Source organism: Capsicum annuum, chromosome 9 (genome assembly GCF_002878395.1).
Source record: "Capsicum annuum cultivar UCD-10X-F1 chromosome 9, UCD10Xv1.1, whole genome shotgun sequence".
Taxonomy (NCBI): Eukaryota; Viridiplantae; Streptophyta; class Magnoliopsida; order Solanales; family Solanaceae; genus Capsicum; species Capsicum annuum.
In genome coordinates, this window is record NC_061119.1 from 3,423,288 (window position 1) to 3,446,296 (window position 23,009).

Consider the following 23,009-nt stretch of genomic DNA (forward strand, 5'->3'; position numbering starts at 1 on the left):
CTCTTGCATTTCACTGGTAAAGTTGTCTTCATGTGACTAGGAGGTCACAGGTTCGAGTTATGGAAACAGCCTCTTGCGTTAAAGCTCCCGCTATGCCCGGGATTCGAAAAAGGACCAAACCGTAAAAGTTTATTATATACAGTGTTATTTATATTTATGCAAGAGATTGTTTTCGCGACTTATTTTCATATTTCTTTACGAAGATGAATCCTTTTTTTTTAAATATATTATGACGGGCTTTTGGGTTGATGACTTGATTCCCAATTTGAAAGGACCACAAGTCCACAAACTGCAATAATGGTAGAAAATCAGTGCATCCAATTGGAGTTCGACACGTGGTCAGTCTTTTTTAAACTCCAACCGATGTCCGATACACACATTGGAGTCCGACAAATCCAAATTCGCGCAATTCTCGATACAGCGCTTCCAACGTGATACTTTCCATTTGCTGGGGCACAAATTCGAAACCTTTGATTAATAGTAGAATAACATAAACCTTAACTTATCATATTTACAAAAAATCTCCATCCTTATAAAGTAATTAGTAATTATAAAAAATCTCAACTAGTTATGTATCTTCGTTGGATGTATCGGGAGCTAATTATCTATCTCGACAAACCTAAAATCGGAAAAAAATATATCGAGAGTTAATTATGTATCTTTACAATAGAAAAAATGTATTTTCGCTGGATGTATCAGGAACTAATTATATATCTCGACAGACCCAAAATCGTAATTTCAGTAATTATGTAAAATATCAAAAAATTTTATAATTAAGCTCCAAACTGTCGAAATTTATGTTGTTTTTGTAAATATTCATCATAGCAATTTGACAAACAATAAAAGGCATTAATAAGAAGTGGTTAAAAAAAAGCATAAGCTTTTTAGAATGGACATAAACAAAAAAAGCAAATAAATTAATTAAGTGGTATAATCATGATTTGGTTTTGCTTAATATAGTGTCCATTAATTAATACTACTATTATTTTTATCTTTAATGTTTTATTGGCTTTATAAATAATAAAAACTACCTAAAATGTCAAAGAAAAAGAATAAACAACTTATATAATTCCATAAATAAATAACTTCTTAATTGCACAAAAATAGAAGTAATTTCTTTTCACAAACTCGACTTGTATATACTGGATATATTATTATCTTATCTTATTACTATATAGTATCGTAATTATTTACATAGACCTAGTCAACATATATTTACAGTCAAATTTATTCGATCATTCAAGCTTAAAGGTTATCGTTTGCTTTATTATAAGAAATTATAATTTTGGCCCATCAAAATAATTATAAATACATTTTTATCTTCTAACTTTTTATAAAAAAAATTATCCGTTCACAGGATGAAATGACTAACAATCGAGGGTTCGAATTATGGAAATGCAAATGATTTTCGATAGAAAACGCTTCCCCTAACGGTCGTACATGACATGAATTCACACTAACTGAGACATTTAAGCAGGTATCGAACCCCAAATGAGGTCCAAAAAGAAATAAAAAGGAATTTAAGGACCAAAACAAATAATCCTCTGAAAAATGGGGGTCTTTATTGCACCTTTCTTAAACTTATGAGGGCCAACTGTATCTCTATAAATACTTTTTTAATACTTTCCAAATTTGGCGGCTATTTTTTGGAATCTTGAATAAACTCCCGCCAAAAATTACTCCTTGAATTAATTTTGACAAAAAGCAGAAAACCAATTTTACAAAAATAACAATCTTCAATTCGAGCAAAAAAGAAAAAAAGGTGTGAAATTACTTTTTTTTTTTTTAAATTTACAATTGAGTTAGGCAATTTTTGGGTTTATGCACATTCACTGTTTGATGAAATGCGTCAATGCACTTGTTTTTTATTTATTTATTTATTTATTTATTTATTTTTAACCGATTTCTTGTTTATACGTTTGATGAATGGTTCAGAAATGTACGGGAAGAAGGGGAAAGAATTAATTCAAGAATTTGCAGAGAGTGAACCTGGACAGCTTGCGGCTTTTAATGTATGCAATTTATTCTATATTTGATTTCACCTTACTATGAATTAAATTGTAGGTAGTTTAATCATTTAATTTATTGCCATATAGGTTGTGAAATTTTTTATCGATGATGGGTGTTGAATCTTTGAGATTAATATTATCCTCTTGCACCTATTATTATTGTTAAGTCTCAAATTGGAACTTGGGTGATCGCGTGAACTAGTTTTTGTGGTTGAATTAGGCACAAGATCTATTTTTTTTTAACTAGTACCGATACCAATTTATGATTTAACAATGTTGGGCCTCATATTAAATTGTCCACGCATCAGATGTTCAGTAATGAGTGTGAGTGAGGTGGGGTGTTGAGTTCCACATCGGTGGGATGAGAAAATAATGGAGTTCTTATATGGACTTGCACAATTCTCCCCTCATGAACTAGGTTTTGCAGTTGAGTTAGACCCACAATCCATTTCTTTAACTAGTACCGATCCCAATTTGTGATTTACCGATGTTGGGTCCCCATATTAAATTGTCCACGCATTAAATGTACAGTCATGGGTGTGAGTGAGGTGGGGTGTTAAGTCCCACATCGGTGGGGCGAGAAAGTGGAGTCCATATTAAATTGTCCATGCATCAGATGTACAATCATGGGTGTGAGTGAGGTGGGTTGTTAAGTCCCATATCGGTGGAGTGAGAAAATAATGGAGTCCTTATATGGACTTGCACAATCCTTCGCTCATGAACTAAGTTTTGCGGTTGAGTTAGGCCCAAGATCCATTTCTTTAACTATTATTGATCCCAATTTATGATTTACCGATGTTGGGCCCATGTTAAATTGTCCACGCATCAGATGTCTAGTCATGGATGTGAGGTGGGGTGTTAAGTCCCACATCGGTGGGATGAGAAAATAATAAAAGGGCAGCCCGATGCAAGTAAAGTTCCTGCTATGCATAGGTTCCGGGGAAGGGCCCCACCACAAGAGTGTATTGTACGCACCTTTACTTTGCATTTCTGTCAGAGGCAGTTTCCAAGACTTGAACCCGTGACCTCTTGGTCACATGGCAACAACTTTACCAGTTACTCCAAGGCTCCCCTTCGGGATGAGAAAATGACGGAGTCCTTATATGAACTTGCACAATCCTCCTCTCATGAACTAGGTTTTGGGGTTGAGTTAGCTCTAAGGTTCATTTCTTTAAGGTTTACAATGAGAATATAAACATGAAAACATCTTGCATTTAGAATATAGGGGTTTACAATGGAGGAATAACGTAACTAGTAGATGTTTATCATTATCATGCATGTTATAACGCCGTAGTGGGTTTTTCACACATACAAAATGGTGATCCTGTTATTAACAGAATTATACATGTAGTTCTACATATTCTCTTCAAGGAATTTTATTTGAAAATGACTGATCACGAGTGCTTCTTACATTAAGATAAAGTTGATGTTCCGCAGGATATTCAATTTCTTAGCTGCTACTTGATTATATACATTTTGTTTCATTATGTATCTTGGTTCGGTTTTGCTTCTTAATTTAGGCTGATAGGGTTGGTTAATCATTTACTTACGAGTTTTATAGTTAAAGAATAGTTTCTTATTCGATGCAGACTGACCTAGTTACGCAAGTACTTGAAGAATGTAACAGTCATTTTCTGCACCTCAATTCCTTGGTGAGGTATATTTGACACGTTCCTTGTGTTTTCCCAAGCTTTCTTTGTTTGTTATTTATCTCTTTCTGCAACCCCTGTTGCTGTATAGCCCATTACATGCTGTTTGTTACGGTAGTCAGATGAGCTTTTTAGTGATTCTTATTGTTGCAAATATGTTATGGAACAAGTATACCTCGTGTATTTTCTTAACTGATCCTGAAGTCTGTAATATTTTACCTGTCCAGTGTGCTTCCGATCTAGGCCTTGAATATAGATATGTCATCAGTGCTCTATCTTGTACTTTCTTGTCCATAATACTTGTGTGTCAGCGTGCTGAATTTTCTGAAACTTTTTGCTTAATTGTAAAGATGGTTCCGTGGGAAGTTATGTTAATTCTCTTTGAGCTCTTATTTTTGTCTTTGCTCGTGTTGTCCCCTTAAGTATTAACTCAACCCTATTTCCCTCCCCCAAAACCATGTCGGGAATTCCTTTCTCAAAAAAAAAAAAACCATTTCAGGAATTCGATATAGTGTTAATCACGTAAGAATTTTCAATTGTACAATACAATGAAGAGTCCTTGAAAGAGTTCCTTTTTTGTAGTTTTTGTTTCTTTGTTTTGCACGAGAAATATGTAGAGGGCTATTTATAATCTCCCTTATTTTTTCAAAATTTCATAAGAAATAAAGAAAGTTCTCTGCCTCGTTGATGTTTTAATTCCAAACTGCCTAAAGAACTAGAACTAATTGAAGGGGTCGACATTTGGACAATTGAGGAGTAGCCTCCGGTCCCTTATTTATTTATGGTGCACCCATGTAGTGCCGGGTTAGAAGATTGGGTATCTTTTGTGGAGAACCATGTCGTGTTGTAGGTTCTTTACTTTTTGGTATACTTGTATACAGCCGATTTTGGCCCTGTGATTAATGAAATTGTTTACCAGATTCAAAAAAAAAAAAAAAAACTAATGCGAAGGAGAAAACAAATGGACTGGGTATAAAGAATTAAGACGGAACTAGTAAAAAGAAAGTAGTTTCTCTGTATCTCAGTTAAAATCTGTGTCCTTTCTTTATTGGGCTGTCCCACGAAACTAAACCTCTACCTTGAAGAAAATGAAGGTGAATGGTTCCTTGGAGAAATCTGAACGACAACCAAAAATTTAATTGATCCATCTTACCAATATAGATGATGGCCAAGCAATGACAAGCATAAGATTAAGATTTTGAATAACCATCAATAATAAAAAGGATCAATTAAGAATCCAAACTACACATGAAGATCTATTACAGTCCTAAGAAAGAGGAATTAGTTCTGCTAAAAGCAAAGAACATCCTAACAAGAATCTTAAACATGAAAAGATAAAGCAAAAAGGAAAGAAAGTAGAAGATGAACTCAAGTTGAAAACTATTCAGCCCTCTTTTTTCCCTCCTGCAGTGCCCCAAAAGGGTCTAAGAACCAGTATTTGTCTGATGGCACCTAGGCTCTACGGTCCAGCACCTAGGCACTGGAGCGGTGGAGCCTTGAGATTTGTGCCATGCTAGCGCCTAGCATTAAGCTCTCAGAAGATTTGTGTGTCTTAGAGCGTGAGGTGCTATGTTAGTATTTTCTGAAGCTATCAACTTTGCTACTTCTGGGCAAACTAAGTATTGAACATGAGGTGCCTGTCCTCCCAACTTTCCATACCTTCCATTTAATTGGCTACATCTTACTGCATGAGTGTCCTAATTACAAACTGTTTGATTTGATGTCCAGTTGTACACCAGATTCCGATGCATATAATTTCAACAAACATCACACATCGGCTTTCTATGGATTAGTCTCGGTTCATTTCTGAAATTGAGTCAAATCCAACATATTTATAGTGTGTTTCACAACATAAGTCTTTCTTTTACTAGTCATATGTATTCTTCTCTAAGTGACAAATGGAGCACAACTTCGTTAAGACCTTATCCAGCTTGTGTTTGACACAGGAAAATGAATGCAAAAACTCCTGCTGAAAGTTCAGGTGCAAATCGACCAACTCAAAATGATCCACATTCAAATAATGAATCACCTGATAACAGCGAGCCACCTGAGGCTGATGGAAGTACAAATACTGAGCTCCCCAAAGATGATAATTACCATGGCCTGCTTATCCATCATCAGTCTCTCACTCGCAACAAACGCTGTCTGATGGCTTATGTGTGAGTAACACTCAGCTTCAGAGTTGTCCTTGAAAAAAGGTCATATATTCCTTATCTTGCCTGCATCTCTTATGTTCGTGGTTGACTTTCCTTCTTTTTCCTCTTTAGATATAATCGAGCAGAAGTTGTTCGAAAATTGGGATGGACCCTTGAGCGTGTCCTCCCAGAAGAAATTGAAGAGAAGCTCAGTACCTCAGAGAAAGAATATTTTAAGAATCATGCTGCAACTATCCAATCGTACATGTCAGCACTTGATCTCGATTTGGGGGTGGTAAAGTATTCTTTTCACATAACTTCTTATATGTGTCCTGATATATTGCTCCAAAAACTATAGTTAATAGTCTTTTACGCACGTAAGTAACACTACTATGCCTGAAATCAGAGAAAGTAGACTCTTGCTTCTAAGTCTGTACTCTTGGAATTCCTAAAGTAGTATGATCTCCTAGAATAAAATTTGCATTACCCTCTTTTGAAAAGGTTAGTTGTCGTTATTTATGAATATTTTAGGAGTAGTATGTGTAATTATGAATTGTTTTGGAAAGAGTAACACTCTATAGGTCATGACTTGCTAAAATTTGAATCCAAACAGAGCCGCAAAAAGGTTAATTGTCCATTAAACGTCGCATGTAACTCACTTCTCAATAGTGTCTTGTGCTTTTTTCTTTCATTGTGTTGGTACAAAAATTGAGTGTCTGTTTGGTTTAGCTCATTGATCTCTGGTTTTTATGAAGTGTCCGTAAGTCTGAAAGTTGATATATCTGAAGCTAGGTTGTTTCTTGAAGTATTGTAACATTGATGGGTCCTGGCCCAACGATTCTCTCCAACAATTACGTAGTTTTTAGCTTTAGGTGGGTGCAAAAGGAATGTCACCTTCCATTTCATATCGACACATCTTTCCCGTTGTTGCATTCTCATCCATGTCCTCTGTCATCGAGGCAAGGGAAGGAAGCTCGGATTGGATTTTAGATGGTGATCTGTTAGGAGGGTGGAAATTTTTCCTTTTCTGTTTCTTTCTTTTATGAGTAGGAAGTACCAAATTCGGTCATTGCACACTACTTTAAGCATCGGGTAACTATATCAATCATTGGACTAGAACTATCTCTGAAATGATTATCAGAAGTTCAACGTGCTCAGATAACACACTAGATTGACGAGCACAAATATGACATTGCTGTTTCGCGTTTTTTTCGTTTCTTCTCCTTAGATTCGGGGAGGAGTTGGGTGTAGGTAACTGATTTATGAATGTTCAGAGATTCTCTTTTCCTTTTAAAGCTTATGGTCCAAAGTTTTCTGGAGTATCTGATTAATATGCAGGGGACTGCACAGTTCAAGTGATAAAGAGATTCGGCCAAGAATCTTAGTTCCTTATGTTTGCTTTTCACAGGATATGGTGCCACCCAAAGATCCCTATATCAAGGTGAGGGTGCTCGATGACATTGGTAATGTTGTCCTTAGCGACCAATTAGCCAACCTTGCTCGTCATGCAATTCTTTTCATTAGGAGAACTGATGCAGAGCAGTATATTTCTCAGGTGATTTTCCTATACAATACGGAATTGTGTTAGACGTAAACGCATCCACCTTTTTCTCAATTCTTGATCCTTATGACAGGGCTTAATGGAAGAACTCACGAGTTGATCCCAACGACTACAGAGTTGCAAGCTGATTCTGATTGTGCATTGCTTCTACACAACCAGCAGTGTCAGAGAAGCAAAACAAGTTTGAGAAGGCTTTGGAGAAATGGAGGGAATCATTCATCGTCACCCATGTGTCTGATATCACAAAGGGGTTGTTGATTTGACTGACGTGTAATCTAGACTTTAAAAAGTGAGTGTATTCTGAGAGAGCTTATTGCTCTTGGGTGAACAAAGACCTTAGTGTAGAACACCATTTACTCGTCCTGTACATTAGAAGTCTTCTCTTGTGACATAATCAATAATTACAAAAGGGAAATAGTGGCTTACGCTCTTGTTTCTTTTTGCTTGCTATGACTGTTATTCTCCCTACCAAAATAACAGAAACACAAACACACACAAAGAAAGAGCGAAACTTTATTGGATAGAGTCTAAGTTCTGGAGAAAGAGGGGGGTTTGTTTTTTCATCTTTCCCAACACATTGGTAGACCTCGACCTTATTCATACATGGCCTGATCAATTTAGACGTTCTCAAGTGTTGGGTTGTAACTTGACTCGTCACGGCTATAGAGTTCCAACCAATTTAAGTGTGTGACAAATTCATATGTATGTAGAGAAGAGTTTTGTCTTCGTAGAATCAATTTCTCTCAAGTATCATCTACAATGCCAAGATGAAATAGAATACGCCTATAGCATGATAAGAAATGGGGGCCTATAACATATTGTCAACAAACCCATCTAAGTTTTTGTGATTAAAGTCATTGATGAGGACCGAGTACTGAGTAGTCTATCACAAACAGAGTATCCTGTTCAATGAGGGTATAAAGCAGTATCGTTAACTCCAACAATCTTGTTTCTATCTTCTCATATGAGAATTGAATGCCTGGAGAAGTAATGGACACAAAAGCATGTTACAAGTAGCCACCATACTAACACTTGCTAGCTCTATTTCCTACTGTTTTGACTGCAACTTCAGCAGGGAGAGAATTTGGAAGACGTGAATCTTGACTGGAAGAAGCTCCAGTTGTGGAGAGCTTGAGAGCCTCAACTGCTTTTTGCACCATAGCTGCCAGAGATTCTGGTGACTTAAACAATGATAAAAGTTCTGAGTTGTCCATTTCCAAGAGCATTCCCGTAAGCTTTGAAGCAAGAATGGGCTACAAAAGCATAGTAGTTTTGTTAATTCTCAGGGTAACTGGAACCATAGAGCAAGACCAGTATAGAGGCCAGACCAGTTCTATATAACCAAGGATAACGAAGCACAAAACTAAATGGCTTCAAAGAGCTTCATGACAGATCACCCACACCAACATCAGTAAAGCTGTCAGTGATGGATCAAGTAAGTGTTTATTTACCCATTGGGTTCTGTATGAAGAACCAAAACTATTGCCGTATTGCGGCTTACTTATCATTTGCATCAGTGCATAGGGTAGTTAACATAGAGGAGAAAAGGAGGATTATAAAGGATAGAAAGAATGCAAGAAATGAGTTTACCTTATGTTGTCGAACTAGAGGATAAAGGTGCTCTCCGATGATCTGTTTCTGCTGCTTAGGAGGAGCAGCAGCAAGTTTGGTTCTCAGACTGTCTGAAACATCAGAGAATGATCCTACTGTACTGTTGCCAGCAGAGGAAACAAATCCTTTGTTCGTACCATGTAAACCACCACGAGGTGCATATTTGACCTGCCAAGCTTCCTGCAAAGGATACATAAATTGTGGATTATTAAAACAGGGTGCGCTGCTGTGATCCATCATTCAAAAGAACAATTTAGATTTTCTCGGAATAATCCTCAGGTGAAGGCATGCACCAAAAGTAGGGAACAACTTGAAGCTCATCAATGTACACAAATTAGTGAATGAACAAAGAAGCACTTCGATGTGGTTTACAACAATTTGAAATATAAGTACTATTTCTTTTCCATGACAGGATCTTATTAAATGAAATAAAGGAACCTATTGTACAAATAGAAAAAGAAAAAAGGAATCTCACTAACCAGCATGCAGATTTAGTTAGCAGTTTCAGGTTAATCAATGAGCTAATTACTTTTAGCCAAACAATTCACATGCTTAAAATTCGTAAGAAGAATCAATGCAGGTAGAAAGTTTAGTCACCAGATGATAACTGGATGATGGAAAAATATCTCAAGTTTTAAAAAGCATGGTGATAAGTAATGCGTGTGAGATTAAAATGTTTGAGTCATATAAGCTAAGAAAACCAAAAAACTGTTTGATTTAAAGATAGAGCAAATATGAGCGATTTATGTTACGCTAATACTTGTAGTTCCAGTTCCAACAATAATTCAAATCAATCAAACAATAACATCAAGGACTTAAAATTAATCAAATGAAGGCCTAGTTTTTCAAATACATTAATAATGACTCATAAGATTCAGATAAAAACGAATGCATGAAGAACACCAAAAAACAGACCACAAAACAGTACACAAAATTGAAATTCAAATAAATCCTAATCCTTATCCTCATCCTAGCAAAAGGTCTAATCACTATCTTTGAGGATATTTATCCTTTTCCATTGAGGTAAAGGCAAGTCATGCATTTCAAGAGAGGTGTCTCGGAAAACGTTCATCAACTTAAGCATTCTAAAAATTGGAATTTTTAACAACTTTCTGCGCAGATCAATCAAAAATAGAGAACTCAGTCAATCAAGATTCTGTTTTATGGAAAAGGGATGACAAGGAAGTTTAACCACCTGGGGATTGCTATAGTGTTTTGATGACACCACTGGTTGGGCTGATTGCTGCCAGTGAGGCACATCTGGAACTGGCATATGTCCCTTTTTCTTTCCCCTATTGTGCCTATATTGTGAAGCATCAGGAACCTGAAAAATGGGACGCTAGTTTAAGCAACTTCATCATAGGTTTAAACCTGAAACATGTCCAAGCAATTTGGATCCTCCTTACAATTGCTGAAAAGTTCAAGATTCTATTTATCCAATTTAACACCATATCAATGACTATTCATTCAATGAAGGGGTAGTCGTTGCCAAAATATTATAACTATTTGCAGTTGACTAACCAGGGACATTTGATAACGAGGTCTGATAGAGTTAGTGAATCCATTAACCATCCAATTATGACCCATACACAGAGGCTGATCCAACAGCACAGGTCGTGCAGGTATTTGTAGATCACTAAGGACTCGGTAGTAAACAGGGGGATATCCACCAGAGAAAAAAGCTGAAGCTCCAGCGGGTCCTGCAATTCCTTGTGCATGCTTAAGCTGTAATTGAGCTTGCCTTTCCTCTTTCCTTTGAGCAATTGCCACATACAATGGCTTTTGGCCAAACATAAATCCTGTGTAATGTCTACAATATTAATATACTAAACAGGACCTTACAAGAGAATCTTCTAAATTTCAGTACAGAGAGTTTTGAGGTCAGACTTCTCAACACTATAGTCTCAACAAGAGCAAGTAGGACACATTAAAAAAGATGAAGACACCAACTAACTATATGACAAATAAAATACCATTACAAGAATATCAGCCGACAAACTATGACGAGAAGATGAATAAGATGAGAGAAAACAGATGGAAAACGAAATGGGAAGGCATCTGTTAATTTTCCTTCAATAGCAACAATAACATTCGCAGTGTCACAGAGCGGGGGGTCTGGGGACGGTAGGGGACCTTGGATGTAGAGAGGTTGTTTCCTTCAATAAGTACCTTTATTTTATGTGTATTAATAAGACTCGTAAAGTAGCAGTAAGGAATTGTATTGCAGTTCACGAGAGACAATTGTTGTTGATGCAAGCATGGCATGACATAAAAACATCTTGCTTTGTATTGCTATGTACTTGACAAAATAATCTAGGCAAGCCTGGCAGTGATTTGTTATAAAATTATACAATTGCTTTTTGCAATTTTCTGGAATAGCTTTAGCTTTCTCCAAGATTTCTGTGTTCATTCCATGTTTTACTATGCTAGTCAAAAGTTTCTGAAGTTCACTTACAAATGTATAATGCCACAACACTAGAAACACGTTGATCACAGATTTCAGAATAGTAATTAAATACAAAAGAATGGAGACTGCCATGATGACCTCTGACGTGTACCATCCACGAGCTTAGTCAAAGGTTAAACCTCTAGTGAAGATGTATTTAGAAAAGAAGAAATTCGCAGTGTGCATGCAGAGGAAAGATGGTAAAAGCAGCCATTAAAGAAGATAGAAATTTAAAATGGTTGAGAGGCCTTGCCTATTTGACTAAGTGCAGCAAGCACCATAACTAACCACATGTGGGACAATAAGCCTCAACTCAACTAGACCAACCAAGCAATACAGGATTGTTAAAACTTAGATTTCTTGCCCGACAAAGTACTCATATAGGCATTATGAAATCTAAAGCCAATTCCTAAGGCATTCAACAGAAGCATGCATTGAAATTCCGAAGTTTTATAACCCTGAATTTGATGAGTTTATCCATATTGATAGATTCATTCAGGGACTCAGTTCATGCCGCAACGCTACTTCATTATTTTCTCACACCTCCTTTAGAAAGTTCAAAGCAGTGTAAACTATTAATAAATTACTTAAGCTGGAATATCTGTGCTCAAAAGTGTCACAGGAAAAAAGTGAAAGGCTGTTATAGCTAGCACCAAATTTATTGTACATGGCATGCTCATGTGAAACAGCATCCATTGCCTTGGCATTCACCAAGATCTGGACTGTGTAAAAAGATCTATGACTTACCATGAAAAGTATTCACTGCTTTATTGGCCTCCTCTGGTGTGGAAAAACATACAAATCCAAAGCCCGCCCTTACTCCTTTCTCATCTAGCATAAGTTTTGCAGAAGTGATTTTGCCACATTGACTGAACAATTCACGCAACTCATGATCCGTGATATCACCATCAATATTTTTGACGTACACGTTTAAACCCTATGACACCATCAGTCATGATATAAAAGTTGATAATTTAACATATATCTTTTCTATAGTAACACATATCTTTTGAATTAAGGAAACGAGAAAAAAGGATACCTGGTACTTAAAAATTTGCGCCTTCCTTCTCTCCTCAAACAAACGCCTCAATATCTGTTCACGCTCTGTTTTCTTTTGTGCTTTTGCTACATACAATATTTTGCAGCCTGCCCAATGCAGACAGATCATATACAGACCCTTGAACATTGTAACTGTTATTTACATTTGAGAGAACGACAGCAAGACAAATTCGTAACCTACCAAGTTTTGATCCATTCATAGCTTCCACTGCTCTCCTAGCATCATCTGGATTCTCAAAATTCACATAACCAAAACCTTTCGAACCTCCATTCTCATCTTTTGCAATGACCAAGCTAATAATTTTCCCGAATTCAGAGCACTTCTCTCTAAGATGCTCTTCTGAGATGTCAACATCCAAGTTCTTGATGAACAAATTTGTATATATCTCATCAGGGTTGGGCAGAATCCGATCACTCTTTTTCACGAACTTACCTACATACCTATTATCCATAGATGGATGTAAATTTTTTGCATATTTGGATAAAACAAGATTGAAAGTGTGCAAGAAAAACAATTGTTTCTATATAATCCATCAAACTTCATCATGATCGCAATAAATTATAACAGAGAGAGAATTGCACGTACATCTCCTTTCCTCCGACTACAGATCCATTGAGCTCCTCAATAGCAGCATTTGCACAGTTCTCAGTCTCAAACTGGACAAAGCCATATCCTTTACTCCTTCCATCCTCAGAAACGGCAACTTTACAGGACAAGATATTTCCAAACTTCTGGAATATTTCTTCAAGCTTTGCGCTGTCAATTGTATCATTTAGATTCTGCAGCAAAATCCCAAATTATTTTCACATAGGGATCAAAGAGACGAGGACAAAAAAAAAGAAGGTATAAAGATCTCAAAATGAGTGACTGCTATCCACAGTCCTTAAAGGTACCTTGATGAACACATTTCCTGTTCCACTTCTTCTCACATCAGGATCACGACGAGACCAACTAACCCTTATAACTTTTCCATTGAGAGTCGAATGATTTTTCACCTTAATAGCGCGCACAGCTGTTCACAGTTTAAAAGGCAGTAGAAGCTTTCCAAGTAAAAAAATCAACTCACCGAATTTCAGGAAAGAAAAAAGTCAGACATACACAATAACAAATCATAAGCAGCCAAAAAATTAGACTAAAGTCCTGCATTTGCAATCATTGTCCCTTGAGTCGCTGGTCCAGGACATGAAGCTTAATAAATGTTATCCATTAAAGAAAAACATGAGCTGATCCATTCCTCTCACGAAGCCAGAAAAAACACAGCTTTCTCAGGCAGTCAAAAAAAACGATGATATACAACTTGTACAATTAAAAAGGTTAGCTCATACAAATCATAGATCAGATCAGATGGACAATGTATCATGAACGAGAACAACATTAAATAACAAAATGGAAGAACAACAGTAAATGAAAAGACAAGATGAGCAACACCTTGGTCCTCAACATTCCACAAAACAGAAACTAGACAACAAATCAAACAACTAAAATAAAAAAGACCGAGACAAATTAGACAGATAACCTCCATTTAGTGAATACACTAGTGGTTCATAAAACATCTAGGCTGACGTAACAGTTCATCAAAAGACCACACTACTCAATGATGGAATTCAGTCATTCACTGTAAGAACTACACAGATGACTCACACACGCAAAACAAACTATTTGACCAATTATAGCAACAAAAATCTCAAATTACAGTGAATTTTCCTTTAATCACATCGCCAAGTAATGAGTAGTAAAAAACCTACTCACAGCAGAGAAAACCATTCCATTACTAATCAACATCATAAATCCTCAAGATTAACAAATACATCATTTTCGGAGTTTTATCTCAAAAAAGAAAAAGACATCATTTTCGGAGTTTTGTCTTGAAGACGAAATTTGAACGAACAAAAGCAAAACGAAAAGAAATCGACAGTAAAATTGATACCAAAAGAGTAGAGTATATATACGGTATACCGTCTTGAGGAGATAGGAAGTTAATGTAACCATAACAGAGAGAACGTCCAGTAGAATAATCACTAATCACAAAAAACGTGAACAGAAGCAAGGCTTTTGAACTCAGAGAATGCATCAAAGAGTTGGCCATCGGTAAAATCGACACAAAACAGTACAGTATGTGTACCATCTTGGGGGGGAATGAAAACATGAAATTCTCATGTAATTCACAACGAAGAAATGTTAAGCTGAATTTCGCACAAAATTCTGACGAAGAAAACAGAACGGAAAATTAACAGTACAAGCGATACAAAAATAGTACAGAATTCCCCACATAAGAAATGAAAACATGAAATTCTCATCAGAATCCGAATGTCAAACTGAACTTCACACAAAATTCGAATGAATAAAACCGAAACGGAAAAATTAACAGTAAAATCGCTACAAAAATACTACTATATAGAGCCTTGAGGAGTAACGAAAACACGAAATTCTTATTGAAATTCGCCATGCAAACAAATATCGAACTGAAATTCACAAACAATTCGTACAGTAATATACCGTCAAACTAAATTTCGCAAAAAATTAGAACAAAGCGGAAATATTAACAGTGTATACCGTCTTTCGGAAAAATGAAAACACGAGAGACTAGAAATTCTCATCGAAATATCAAACTGAAATTCACGTAAAACTTGAACGTTTATATTAAAAGTACAATCGATACAAAATACTACAGTATATGCACCGTTTTGGGATAAATCAAAGCACGAAAATCACCGTGAAAACAAATATCTAGCTGAAATTCACACAAAATTCGAACAGAAAAAACGAAACAGAAAATCAGCAGTACAAAAAAGCAAAATTCAACGAAGAAATCAAAACACTAAATTCTCATCGAAATATCAAATTGAAATTCACGTAAAACTTGAACGATTAAAATAACAGTACAATCGATGCAAAACAGTACAGAATATGTACCGCCTTGAGGATAAATCAAAGCACGAAATTCACCGTGAAAACAAATATCAAGCTGAAATCCACACAAAATAAGAAAAAAAAAGTAAAATTGAGCCGCAAACAAATATCAAGCTGAAATTCATTGAAATTCGCCATGCAAATTTGGCACAAAATGTGAACGAAGAGTAAAATTAATACAAAAAAGTAGAGTAAAATATATACCGTCTTGAGGAGAAAGGAAGTTAACGTAACCATAACAGAGAGAACGACGAGTAGAAGAATCACGACAAACGTGAACAGAAGCAAGGCTTTTGAACTCGGAGAATGCATCGTAGAGTTGTCCGTCGGTAACGGAGTCGTGAAGGTCGCCGACGTACAGCGACGCCGCCGCCGCCATTGATCGGAGCTCAACAGAGTCGGAAAATGGGAGCTGAAAGCAACTGAAAATTTCTAGAGAGAGAAAGTGCGGTGTTGCCAATTCTGTTAGTAGAGAGTGAATGAGTGGGCCGGAAATTCGTACTGCGTTATATACTCTGAAGATTTCAGGTTTTTTTTTTTTTTTTTTTAAATATTTGGATGAAATTTTACTACTCTTATTTGCTTATACTAGCATGCGCAGTCAATACAAAAAATTTATCGTGATAATTATTTGATAATTAACTTTAACACATTTAATCTTGTTGGTATAATAATATTTCAACTATCATACTGTTTCTTTTTATAATATCATTTTTGAGAGTAAAAAGTGTATGAAATAAAAGAAAACAAATATTGAGTTAAAAAATATTTAACAATAATCTAATTTTTCAAAAAAAAAAAAGAAGCATAAATGAACAATAATATGATGTCATTTACTTAGTCTTAGCAGATAAATATAAATTCTACAACTGGTTAATTAAGAGTTAAATTTGTAAAATAAAAAATTTGCTATGCATAACGAAAAATACTGTTAGTTTATTTTGTGTACCATACTAATTTGTATCCGCTTACTTTTTGTATTTATTATACTATTGTTGGTCCTAAGATGGGGTCTATCGAAACCAGTCTCTCTACTTCTCTTGAGGTAGTAGTATGGTTTGCGTACACTCTACCCTCCCAGACCCCACTACGTGGGAATACACTGGGTATGTTGTTGTTGTTGTTATGCATAAGGAAACTCTTCGATATCCCATTCACCCAAACCAAGTTAAAGCCCCTTAAAAATCTCAACGACTTTGTGTGCACAGTTAATTTTCTATCTCTTAAAATTATATTATCTCAAATATTTTTATATTATTATCTTAAATGTTTGAATATTATAATGTTTTTTACTCTTATTTATTTACTTTATTTTATTGGTTATATATATATATATATATATATTCTACTATGATACTGTAAATAACATTTTCTATTAGTATACTTTTAAGCAAAGGTGGAGTCAGGTAGGCCGAGGAGTATATGTGAACTTTCTTCGGTGAATAACTTTACTAATCATATATGATTAAGTTTATATCTATATATGCATGGGCAGAGCCACCTTAAACGAAGGGTGGTCAGATAAACATCCTTCGTCGAGTAATTACGTGGTCTACAAAGGTTAAATTTTAGCTATTATGAGTAAATATTTAATTTTTCACACCCTTAACATAATTGGAAAGAAAATTTTCACACTCTTTGTTAAATCCTTGGCTCCGCCACTGTATGTAGATATAGTAGTTGTTGATCTACATACTTTCGACTTTTATTATATTTACTTCTTTATATTTTAAAGGCAAAATGGTTCGGTGGACCCTTGTACTATGTCCGTTTTGTAATGTGGACACTTCTACTTACTTGTTTGTCATCTGGACCCTTGATCCCATTAAAAAACAATATTTTAAACCCCTCTGACGGTGTGTGTAATACAACCGCGCCATGTCAGCTTTCATATCACTTTTGAGTATTACATTAAATTTATTTGCCCACGTCAGCTGCCACATTAGCCGTCACGTCATTTTTAAGAGTTACATTAAATTTTATGTTATTTTTAATTAAATATTAAAATTAATTTAATTAAATAAATTCCTTTTATAGATTGTAGAAATTCTAATACACAAATACAATAAATTTTTAATTTAAATAAATTTAAATTTTCAACTATAAATTCTAATATACAAACACAATAAATTTAATTAAACATCAAATTTATTTCAAATAACTGAAATTTTTCTCCAATTAATTTAAGATTTTAACTATAAATTCACATACACAAACATAATGAATTTTCAATTTTTATTTAAATATTCTTAACAATTTGTAAAAGTTATAAATATAATCCTAAACGAAACAAAAAATTTAAATTGAGAAAGTTAATAAAAAAATTAAAAAATTAAAACAACAACAATAAAATCAGCCACAACTGAAGTTCAACCACGACGATGAACAACAACAACAAATCAACCACGATAATTTTTTTTTGACAATGAACAACAACAACAAATCAACCACAACAAATACATCTTACTATTTTCTAAGAATTTGGGATATATGATGAAGAAGAAAAAGAAGACAGAGAGATCCTTGGGGCTGTGGGGGTGGGGCGTTAATGGTGACGGCTATGGCAGCCATGGCTGCACGGGGGGATGGAGGGGGGGTGCGTTAATGGTGGTGGTTGTGTGTATGTGTATATCGTGAAGATGAAAAATTGAAGAATTGGAAGAAGAAGATGAAGAAGCGGGAGAGTTGTCATGATCATATGCCCATTCAACCCAATTAAAAATCACCTTAAATAAATTAAAAGAAAAAATTGTTGTCTCTCTTCCTAAAACCTTCGCTGCTCCTATAACTGTCATCGCCACCATCTTCTGCCGTAAAAAATCTTCAAGATTCCATAAATGGTTGAACTTCCTGTCAATTTAGAGAAACCCACAAAGTTGAAGATGTAAAAAATGACGAATTGGAATAGAAAGAGGAGTAAGATGGGGAGTTGAGTGAATATGTTGTGTGATTGTGTTTTGGTGTATGAGAATAGTGAGGAAGGGGCGTTAATGGTGGTGGTGGATGGCGGGGCTGGGGGTGTTGGATGGGGGAGGTTTTTTTTCAAAAAAAAAAAAAAATTAATTTTTATTTTTTAAAAATGTATTTAAATTTAAAAGGTTGAGGGACTTTTTAAATTTTTTTTAATTATTTTAATCTAAAATTGGCCAAAAATTGACCCCCACTCGCATTTCAGGCGAGTGTAATCACTCTCCTTATCCTAGTCACCATTTTAATGCCACGTAGGCAAAGTCAACGTCAAAAAGTTTAAAATATAGTTTTTTAGTGGGTTCAAGGGTTCAGATGACAAATATGTAAGTAGAAGTGTCCAACTTACAAAACCGACCTAGTACAAGGGTCCACTGAGTCATTTTACCTATTTTAAACTACTTAGTGAAAATTCTGTTCTACCCTGCTTTTAACAGTTAGCAGTATATGCTCTTCTAATTTTTAATTTAGGTATAATCTTTTTTCCTTAATATCTACAAAATTATCTATTATGTTTTAACTAAGATAACCAACAAACAACCCACAACTTTATACTACTTCAATAACTCAGCCATTATGAAATTAAAGAACAAAAAAACGATATATAGAGAATATATTCAAAAGGAAAAAAAAAGAAAAAAAAATTAAAAATATTTTATTCTTCATATAGAAATTGAAATATTTAAATGCTCATTGTCTCTTTTTTATCTATCGAATTTACTTCAATGCGTGAATGTTGTGTGACATTAAAATTACGATCTATGTGTATTTTATGACATATTCTCTGATTTACATCTTTTATCAGGGCTCGTCGTTAGCAAGAGATCATGTTATTGTCATACATGAAGTCCTGCAAAATCAAAATATGAAAATTGCCATTATAAGGTGTGAAAATAGATATGCACAATAAAATTGTTGATAAAGTAATATTTACAAAAGATTAAAAGGTGATTGATTAAATAGTTTAAGCAATTATTTAAAAATTATAAGTAAACATCATAATCAACATGAAATACTTATCTCCAACTGAGACTTGCTCATTATTAAAATTTTGATCCCTTATAAATAAAAATATTAACATTGTAACAAAAAAATGTTATACGTAATATCTTTAAGTGAAATAGGAAAAAGATATTAAAATATCACACAACTTTTTTTATCAATTTTTTTTTTCTGAAACGTAGGTCCTTCGCAATTTTGCACTCAAGAAATCTCGTTTCTTCCTCAATATATCTTCTTCTTAATCTTCCCTCTCCAACACCCCTCAACATTTTAGTCCACATATTTGTATAAATATAAATTATTTTGGATTTGTTATGTGCTGTTTTATTTGATTTAATTATTATTTTAATATAAAGATTTGATACAAAATAATGTTAAATGCAGAACCATCATCAACATTGGTACATGAAATAAATAATACACGATGAAAAAAAGAATAAAGTGACTTGATAGTTCGGATGTCTTGATTTACCTTCATCTGAAAGAGCAAGCATAGAAAGAAGTATAAGACCTCAAGAATACGCAATTTCTAAATAGAGATGAATACATAAATTCAAAGTCCTGGTAATTAGAAAAATTAAACTAAAAAATATCGCCAAACACCCTTATGAACGATATAACAATACCAACCAACCAACCAAGATGATTGTTATTGATAGTGATTGAAACCTTGTAATTAGTATGTACTTGGATTTTCATCTTATATTGACTTGAAATTCAGTGTAAATGTCCAAATGGAATGATTAGTACTCAATCAGAAGCTTTTTCGTTTTTGGTAAAAAAAAATTAGGCGAGTCAGAGGGCCTTAGTTTTTTTTTCTATGAAATTTTATCGAGATTCAAAAGTTAGAAATTCATCTTTCACTATTTTGACTATTGGTGTGAAATATCCTTTTGAATCATTGCCTTTTTAACACACAATCATTTTTCATCTATGTCGCTGAATTCACTGTCAATTCAAAGACTATAGAATCGAGAAATTTATAAGCGAGATCTTAGTTGCTTCCACTTCAATTCCTACAAATGTGAATGAAAACACGAATGAATTTAGTAATCATACCAATGACTGATTTTCAAAAGAGTAAAAAGGTTGTTCTACCATTAGAGTAAAGGATACAGTTTCAACAAATGACAATTATTTTTGATCAAATCATGTATTTACCTTAAGATACTTATGTAATGCATACAAATTATTAATGTAAGAACCAATAACTTTTAAAAATTAGAATGTAAAATTTATAAACTTGAGATCTGACTTCACACTACACCAAAAATAATTTTTAACGGAAATAAATTAGCAGTAATAATTTAATTGTGGCTAAGTATATTTTTTTTTAGAGATTTATCAGTGACAATTATATTTTAGCTCTCTTTGTAATGCCTCTAAAGCTTGTAGCAACACTGAATTCAATAACAATTAACCAACGCTGATAAATTTTTTAGCATTCTCTATTAAACTACATATTTATTGCTGCTAAAGATTGTTTTTGTTGTAGTGCCACCTCTATGTACAATTTTTCACACAATATAATTAGCAAGTGGTTAGTTTTTTTTTTCTTTTTGGTATGATTTCACAACTTGCGAAATTTGGTAGACATGTGCAAGTATCAATATACATGTAATGAGCAAATCAATGAAAAGTTGCAGACAAAAATAAAGAAAAGTGTAACATTATTTGTGAGACTGAATAAAATCAGATAAAGAGAGTATCATTTTAGTTCGAGCAAATGTATAAGTAATGTTATACCATTTAGCATCTTCATCTCAATCACACAATTGAGATTTCCATCCAACTGCTTTTCCAATTCCATAATATATAATTCATACATGATCATCATCAATAAGTGAAAGTCCTGAAAGATCGTATATATGAAAACTTCAAATTTCTTTACATCTATAATAAACAGTAAATATGATGTTAATCGTAAATAATAATAAAATTAATACAAATGTAAAAATTTTGACATTCATTATTCATTGTAGAAAATTTATCTGACAATAAAAATTAATATACTTTAAGATGTGCTTATTATTAAGCCCTAGTATTGCATTCAATTAATGAAATTTGATAATAGAAATTCACTGACAATAATTTTTTTTCTTCAAAAAAGAGCTTTTTATTAGTTACAAACAACATCGTGGCTTTTTATTATTAAATTATTAAATAAACAATGTATTACTGACTATATATATGCGCAAGGTACTATTGTGTCATGTCTTATCTCAAATTTATATTAAAATAACTTATCATATGAAACTTTTTATTAAAAAAAACTTAAAAGTGAACTATTATTTTCTAGCAAATCTCATTAATGCTACTTTTATCAGACATCACTATAATAAATATAACGTAATAAAGCGTAATCAATATCACCATTACGTTATATGTATTCACATTATTTATTGGATATTTTAAATCTTGATTTGAACAATACAAAAAAAAAAAGATATGAATGTGAATGAAAAAGGAGGAGTCCCTTCGGGGACATCCGATAAAATTGAAACGATACAGAGAAAATTAGCATGACCCTTGTGGAAGGATGATACGAACAAATTGAGAAATGGTCCAAATTTTTTATTACCCCCACAAAAAAAAAAGGAGATGTGAATTTTATATTTTTTAAAATGTTGATTTAAATTTATTAGATGAAGCATTACGTGTACATTTATATTGAAATATGCATTCAAAAATTTTATATTTCACCTTGAAATTTAAAATATTTTATAGTATAGTTTAAAGTTTTATCTTTTAACTTAATTTAGTTTAATGTTGTCAAGAAATATCTTGAATTGTCTTATTGCAAACTGACATATAAGTGTGATATCGTTTAAGATGGAGTTTAAGGGTTGCTAAATGCAAATAAATTTACTTGTTCTAAATTTATAAGTTCAAAGAAGAGGACTTACCATATAAACTTTTCAGAGATATTGATGAAACCTCATAACTACATGGCATAAAGAATTAATAAAGACTTAATATAATTAATCATAAAACCTTACATCACAGGATATTAAAGTCATCAATTCAAAACAATTGTGGAAAGAATGCATGGTGACATGCACAAGGAGTTACTTTAAGGAGAAAACCTCATTTTACTTATATGAGGATGAAAAAAGATACATATAAGAAAATGTATTTGTGTCAATTATCATAAGATGAAAGTGTGAGTGGGGAACACTGGGAAGTTAGAACGTGAGAGGGACTGGGTTTGGGAAGTTTGGTTGGTAGTTTCTTTTTTGGATTAGTTTTTCTTGATTTGCAGGATATTTGGTTTAACTTCTTTTTTTTTTTTTTTTTTTTTTTTTTTTAAAAGGTAGAAATATAAAGGAAAAAGGGTTCAAAATACACCTAAATTTTGAGGAAATTTGCTTAACATAATTTCACATAACATCCTCACATTTTTTTTTCTTTTATTCAGTGTTGTTTTGATTTGTGCACTAATATTTTGAATTTAAATTACATAATTTTTACTTACAAAGTGGCTTTATTATAATAACTTTAAGTGTCTATTTGGGATTGCTAATTTCCCTCCAAAACGACTTATTTCGAGAAAAAACAAAGGACTTATTTCGAGAAAAAATATTTCTTTTGAAAATAAGGATATTTGGTAAACTTGCAAAAGTGATTTAAAAAGAAGTAGAAATCTGTTTTTGAAAAGA

At 33.7% G+C, this 23,009-nt stretch overlaps 2 protein-coding genes and 1 non-coding gene across 3 annotated transcripts; 2 read left to right on the top strand and 1 right to left on the bottom strand.

Annotated features, from left to right (window-relative positions):
- Positions 1-1,604: 1,604 nt before the first annotated feature.
- LOC107843157 (DNA replication complex GINS protein PSF1) lies at positions 1,605-7,769 on the top strand. The gene is made up of 7 exons (XM_047396002.1): positions 1,605-1,762; positions 1,936-2,012; positions 3,599-3,666; positions 5,605-5,817; positions 5,926-6,088; positions 7,202-7,348; positions 7,428-7,769. The coding sequence occupies exons 2-7, from the start codon at positions 1,938-1,940 to the stop codon at positions 7,452-7,454; spliced, it is 693 nt and encodes a 230-aa protein (XP_047251958.1). The 5' UTR covers positions 1,605-1,762; positions 1,936-1,937; the 3' UTR covers positions 7,455-7,769.
- Positions 7,770-8,145: 376 nt separating this feature from the next.
- Positions 8,146-15,963, bottom strand: LOC107843156 (polyadenylate-binding protein 7). Its single transcript, XM_016687351.2, has 10 exons — positions 15,586-15,963; positions 13,365-13,483; positions 13,057-13,250; positions 12,652-12,911; positions 12,451-12,557; positions 12,159-12,348; positions 10,487-10,764; positions 10,161-10,289; positions 8,945-9,145; positions 8,146-8,607 (listed from the first exon to the last, which is right to left on the bottom strand). The coding sequence occupies exons 1-10, from the start codon at positions 15,758-15,760 to the stop codon at positions 8,380-8,382; spliced, it is 1,881 nt and encodes a 626-aa protein (XP_016542837.2). The 5' UTR covers positions 15,761-15,963; the 3' UTR covers positions 8,146-8,379.
- Positions 15,964-21,822: 5,859 nt separating this feature from the next.
- Positions 21,823-21,925, top strand: LOC124887487. Its single transcript, XR_007045260.1, has one exon. It is a non-coding gene; the product is annotated as a U6 spliceosomal RNA (small nuclear RNA).
- The last annotated feature ends 1,084 nt before the right edge of the window (positions 21,926-23,009 follow it).

What these genes read in the sequence shown, in the direction of transcription:
- LOC107843157 (XM_047396002.1), top strand. Translation starts at nt 1,938, where the DNA reads ATGTACGGGAAGAAGGGGAAAGAATTAATTCAAGAATTTGCAGAGAGT. An exon ending in CGCTGTCTGATGGCTTATGT is followed by an intron (nt 5,818 to 5,925) that starts GTGAGTAACACT and finishes TTTCCTCTTTAG; the next exon opens with ATATAATCGAGCAGAAGTTG. An exon ending in TTGATCTCGATTTGGGGGTG is followed by an intron (nt 6,089 to 7,201) that starts GTAAAGTATTCT and finishes TGCTTTTCACAG; the next exon opens with GATATGGTGCCACCCAAAGA.
- LOC107843156 (XM_016687351.2), bottom strand. Translation starts at nt 15,760, where the DNA reads ATGGCGGCGGCGGCGTCGCTGTACGTCGGCGACCTTCACGACTCCGTT. An exon ending in CGCAAATTTTTAAGTACCAG is followed by an intron (nt 12,349 to 12,450) that starts GTATCCTTTTTT and finishes ATGGTGTCATAG; the next exon opens with GGTTTAAACGTGTACGTCAA. An exon ending in AACACTATAGCAATCCCCAG is followed by an intron (nt 9,146 to 10,160) that starts GTGGTTAAACTT and finishes TATCCTTTGCAG; the next exon opens with GAAGCTTGGCAGGTCAAATA.